Source organism: Nicotiana tomentosiformis, chromosome 11, assembly GCF_000390325.3.
Source record: "Nicotiana tomentosiformis chromosome 11, ASM39032v3, whole genome shotgun sequence".
NCBI lineage: Eukaryota > Viridiplantae > Streptophyta > Magnoliopsida > Solanales > Solanaceae > Nicotiana > Nicotiana tomentosiformis.
This window is the reverse complement of record NC_090822.1, coordinates 30,428,741-30,434,887: the sequence shown is the minus strand read 5'-3', so window position 1 is coordinate 30,434,887 and position 6,147 is coordinate 30,428,741. Positions and strand designations below refer to the sequence as shown.

Below are 6,147 nucleotides of genomic sequence, written 5' to 3'. Positions count from 1 at the left end.
CATACCCATTAACATGATACTTTTCCTCAGTCCATGAGTATGTGATTTTATATTCATTGTTCGTATACATGTATTCTAGTATATTCTTTCTATGTGATGGACTGGATTGGCAGCACATGAGTGGTCTGTGCTGGTTGAGTTATGGTAGCACGTGAGTGGTCCGTGTGGTTGTTATATTATGGCACGTGAGTTGTCCGTACAATGTGTAGATAAGGATTCATCCCCCTAGGATCATCCTCTCATGTTTCTCTCTTGATGACATACACGCATTATAAGGAAAATTGATTAGTGTTTGATATTTGCATATCTTCTCTATATGAAAACACCTTGGGTGTATACATGATTTTATCGCATATCTTCTTTATATTCTAGTTTTGAAATGTATACATGCCACTTTATGCACATCTTCTCTATATGCTGTGTTGACTGAAGGATGAAGGCACGATACATATTTTCTCTATACATTAACATGTGCACATTGACTTGATTATCTATGCATATATTCTCTATATGTAAATGTTGATGATTCATTGGTGATAGAAGCATATCTTCACTATATGCTGATCTATTAAACAGTTATAAAATCTGTGCGCATCTTCTCTATGTGCACTGATTAGTTGTACTTATATTTCATGCTTAGTTTTGACACCGTTGTTGTGTACTTTCATATTATAAATTGTATAGGTGGTTTAGTGAGTATCATTGGCAAATTCTCGCCAGTAACTCACCGAGGATAGTCATGATATTTACTGAGTATATGTGATCAATTGTACTCATACTACACTCTACACTTAATTATGCAGATTCAGGAGTTGGATCTAGTTGAGCATTGTGAGCTGAGTTGTTGCTGCGCTATTATGACCGAGGTAGAGCCGTTTCACGATCACAGTCCCTGACGTCTCTTCCAATCTTTTCTTATTGTTGTTGTTGTTGTTGTTGTTGTTGTTGTTTTAGACAATAATTTTTTGTATTTTAGACATGTATTTGTACTGCAGACTCATGACTTAGTGTTACCAAGTTCTGGAGAGTTGTATAATAATTTGACCTTATTTATGATTATTTGTCTTTCAGACTTATTTATTCTGTAATTTGTTATCATGTTTCATTCTTGTTTTATGATTGGCATGTCTAGCAAGTGGGTTAGGCGTCGATATTGGTTTTGGATCATGACAAATTCGAATGGTGGCACAAAAAGAGAGGATTGAAAATACTTCAATTAAAGAACTAACCTCCGCTACTTTAAAGTTAGAGACTACGTCCTTCGTAAGGTATTCCCTACAATGTAAGAACTCAATGCCAAAAAGCTCGACATTAATTGGGAAGGCCCTATCGAGTTTGAGCAATTGCTAAAAACGGGGCCTATAAACTTAAGTCTATGGATGGGAAGCAACTCCAATCCAACTGGAACGTTGTACACTTGACCAAATACTACTTCTAAAGGATCGGTAGTGGTTTGGTACCCCTCTTATTAGCCTTTTTATTTGTTCATATATTCTTACTAATATTTGTAGATCATAGACATAGTTAGCATGGATTGGAAGATGACAATTAAGGCCTCAATTGGCACTGCGGGACTATAAATTGATGGGTTCATCCCATGTGTAATATGACTATTAATCTGGCTTCTTTTTCAAGAGGGGGCCAAGTTTTCATGACATTTTCCATGACATCATATCCACTATAATAAATTTGTGGACCAACTTTTCATGACATTTGCCATGACATCATATCCACTATTAGGCCAAGGATTTCTTGCTACAGATAGAAGAGCTTCTCCTTATTTGAAAACACACCAAAACAAAGAGAAGCAATAGAAGTTAGAGAGAGTAATCCACAGATTGTAGTCTATAAGATAAATAGTGAGTGTTAGTAATATTGTAGTGATGAATTTTAAATTAAGAGTATTATTTCATTCAAAATTGTAGTAGTCTCTTGATAGTACTAAGTTGTAAATAGTGGTAATATTACTCCGCTCGGGTATTGTACTTACCTCGTTAAAAGAGTTGATGTCGTTGTTACTCTCTTGTGTTATTATTATTTTTTGTGGATATTATTTCTGGGCTGGATTATTATTTTTCCCAACAACGTGGTATTAGAGCCATGGAAAATAATAGTACGCTGTCTTTTTAGTACCTCCGTCTCACAAAAGATAATTATGAGAAATTGTGTCTACATATGAAAGCCATTCTTGGCTCCCAGGATGTGTGGGAAATCTTATATAGAGGGTATGCAAAATCCGATAATGAGGAAGCTCTGCCTCAAAATAAAAAAGATGTATTGGCAAACATATAGAAGAAGGATCAACAAGCCCTCACGCTCATCCACCAATATTTGGATGATGCCATATTTGAGAAGGTGGCAGATGCTACCACCTTAAAGGAAGCTCGGGAGATTTTACAAAATTTTCTTCAAGGAGTTGACAAGGTGAGGAAGGTAAAACTTCAAACTCTAAGGGCTAACTTTGAAGTTTTAAAAATGAAAGAATCCGAATGCATTTCAGATTATTTTTCAAAAGTGAAGGCTATTGTAAATCAATTAAAAAGATACAGGGAGTACATAGAAGATGTCTGTGTGCTAGAAAAGATCCTTCGCACTTTAACACCTAAATTTGATTTTGTGGTGTGTGCTATTGAGGAGTCTAAAGATTTAGACTCTATGCTGGTAAAGCAATTGGAGGGTTCTTTACAGGCCCACAAAGAAAAGATCAAAAGAAGGCAAGAAGTGCCACTAGAGCAACTTAAAACTCAGGCATCCTTTAAGGATTATGGAGGTGAAAAGAGCTATCGAGGAAACGGACGAGGACGAGGCCGTGGCGGTCATGGAAGAGAAAGAAGTAATGGTAATAACTTCAACGATGAATTTAAAATTCACCAAACATTCAGAAGTCGTGGCCGTGGACAAAGAGGAGGAAGAGGACGTGGCTACTACCAAGAAAATAATAGACAAAGGTATGACAAATCAAAAATTGAGTGTTATAATTGTCAAAATTTGGTCATTACTCTTGGGAATGTCACAGCAATATTGAAGAAAAACCTAACCTTGTTGACGACAAGAAAGAAGAATATGAGTCAACGTTATTGATGACACTCAAGGAAGAAGACATGGATGATTGCAACTCATGGTATTTGGACAATGTAGCAAGCAATAATATGTATGGATGCAAAGAGAAGTTTGTGGAGATCAATAAAATGGTGAGAGGTAATGTGTCCTTTAGAGATACCTCACAGATTCAAATAGAAAGGATAGGTATGATTCTGATCTCTTGTAAAGATGGTAGTCAGAAGTTAATTCAAGATGTTTATTATGTGCCAAAATTATAAAGTAATATTTTGAGTTTGGGCCAACTTATTGAAAAGGAATATGAGTTTTGAAAAATGTGCATCTTTGGCTTAGAGATTCAGGTAGAATTCTAATTGCTAAAGTGCATATGTAAAAGAATAGATTATTTTCTCTGAATCTTAATACAATTGATGCAAAATGTTTGAAGGCTAATGTGCAAGATGAATCATGGTGTTGGCACATGCGATTTGGACACTTGAATTTTGAAGCACTCAAATCAATGGGAGAAAAGAACATGGTGCATAGGATACCATCAATCAACCATCCCAATCAATTGTGTGAAGCTTGTCTTCTTGGAAAACATGCAAGGATGAGTTTTCCAAAGGAGGCCATGTCAAGAACAACTAAACCGTTACAGCTTGTTCACACTGATGTGTGTGGACCAATCAATCCACCTTCCTTTGGTAAAAGCAAATACTTTCTACTTTTCATTTATGACTTTAGTAGAAAGACTTGGGTTTATTTCTTGAACCAAAAATCTGAAGCTTTTGCTACTTTTAAAAATTTCAAAGTACTTGTGGAGAAATAAAGTGGCTATGAAATAAAATCTTTAAGGTCCGATAGAAGAGGAGAATTCACTTCAAAAGAATTTAATTGTAACACCCCGGAAAAAGTTTGAAGTACTTAAGCACTATTAAGAAAGTCGATATGTGCTAATTATATTATTTTGTGTGAAGACGAGGACTATTAATAGGATGTATATCAATTAGATATGATAATAAGTGTACGAGGCATATTATAAGTGATGTGGGGTCTAAGGAGAGCCCTAAGTCCAAGTCAAGTTGGGAATTTCATGATAAACTAAAGTTCCAAATGAGTACGCATAAGACCAAACTTTGGACGAGCATATATACATATATTAGGAGTTATGTGGTGGATGAACTTTCAAATTAAAGGTCTTCGAGTCTAGTTTCTAACGCTCTAAACCGTTCGTCATTTTGACATTCCTACAAGAAGTTATGACTAAATTACCAAAGGGTCACAGAGGAGTCTGCGGATGCAAAGCATCCGAGGCCGCATCCGAAAGAAGGGCTGGCAGTGAAGTGCTGCCATAGCATCCGGGGCAGCATCCGAAACCTAGAAATCTGGGCCTATAACTACAATTTCGGGGTTCATTTTTCCCATTTTCATTTGGATGAATTTTGGAGCTCTTCTCCACTTTCTCAAGACCACCAACTCTCCTCTTCTTCAAGGTAAGCAATCCCCATTATTTTGGTGTGAAATTCCATCATTTTTACACTAGTATTGATGAAATATACACATAAAATAAATAGATCTTCAAGAAATTTCTTCAAGAACTCAAAGGAGGGTTTTGCAAAATTTCTTCCAAAAGGTAATCATATACCCTTAGACTTATATGTATGGATATATTATGGGAATAATGGGTATGAATTAAGTATAGGAACTCATGGTATGGTGATTGGAAGCCATAAGTTTCCAATTTAAATACATAACCATTGTAGAGATTGAAAGGTGATTATTTGATGGAATTTTGTTGGTTGGGTGTGGATGGATGGTCATGTATGTGATGTTGGAAGTTATGAATTATTTAAGAATGATGGTGGGATAAATTTTTTATAAATGGTAGTAGTTGGATGAACTAATTCTATGGTTAAGTGGTGTAGAGATTCATGCCCACAAGGTGTTTGTTAAAATGCCTAAATGGCCTAAATTATGGAATTTGTTACTAATTTTTGTCCCATTGGATGTTGTTATTGTAGATTGAAGTTGCTTAGTGTAGTGGATCATTGTAGTATTATTAAGGGACGAATTTCAGGTATGTTGGCTAAACTTTCTCTCTTGGAATTGAATTCCATAATGTTCCCATAAGTTTCAAAGTATGGGTTGCGTATTAAAATGTTGTGGCTTTGAATCGTATTTCAAATGAAAGTTAGTATGCCAAATTGTGTGAGAAAATCTCAATATTCTTAAGACTCTAAATTGCTCATATGTGTACCTAAAGTCTTTATTTGGAAATGTTTTATTTTTTATAACCTATAAAGGTGGTTGGAAATGAAATAATTGAATTGGGAAAATAGAGTGTGGCCAACGTGCCAAGAATTTAAGTTATGACTGTGGCTAGTAGTACAAATGATTTGAGAGAATGCAATAAAGAATATGAAATGAGCCTCAACTCAACTGTGTTAAAAGTGATTTGGAAAATAGAATTTGCCTAAGAGCTTTTGTACTCAATTCATGCCTATTACTGGCTATTTTAACTAATGCTTTGCTTCATAAATATATCCAGTGTGATTCGAGTTCTATATACTCATGTGTTGAAATTATACATTGTCATTTCCGGGGAAGAGTATTGCAAGAGTTAATGGTGTATTGATTGTTTATGATTTTTCATGTGTGTTTCTATTGTTGGTTGGTATGCCTCATTCTTTGGGAGGAAATCATTTGTGTTTGAAGTTCTCATTTCAAATGGATTTGAAGTTGTCACGACCCGAAATTTCCCACCGACGGACCGTGATGATGCTTAACATTTCACTTGCTAGGCAAGACAACGTTAGAGAATCATTAAACCAATTCCTTATTTCCATTCAGTAAATAACAATAATTAACTAAGATGAAATGTAACAGGTGCAGAATTTTATAAAACTATATTAATTACTACCATCCGGATCTGGAGTCACAATTCACGAGTATTCTAAAATTTACTACAAGAAATAGTCTGAAAGAAATACAACTGTTTGACTGAAAGAAAATAATAGGACAAAAAAGATAGACGGGGACTTCAAGGTCTGTGGACGCCGACAGATCTACCTTGAGTCTCCGGACAACGGACCCATAGCAAAATCTCGA

At 35.4% G+C, this 6,147-nt stretch overlaps 1 protein-coding gene across 1 annotated transcript; it reads left to right on the top strand.

Annotated features, from left to right (window-relative positions):
* The first annotated feature begins 2,475 nt into the window (after window positions 1-2,475).
* LOC138901204 (uncharacterized) lies at window positions 2,476-3,320 on the top strand. Its single transcript, XM_070188948.1, has 2 exons — window positions 2,476-2,948; window positions 3,017-3,320. The coding sequence occupies exons 1-2, from the start codon at window positions 2,476-2,478 to the stop codon at window positions 3,318-3,320; spliced, it is 777 nt and encodes a 258-aa protein (XP_070045049.1).
* Window positions 3,321-6,147: the final 2,827 nt, after the last annotated feature.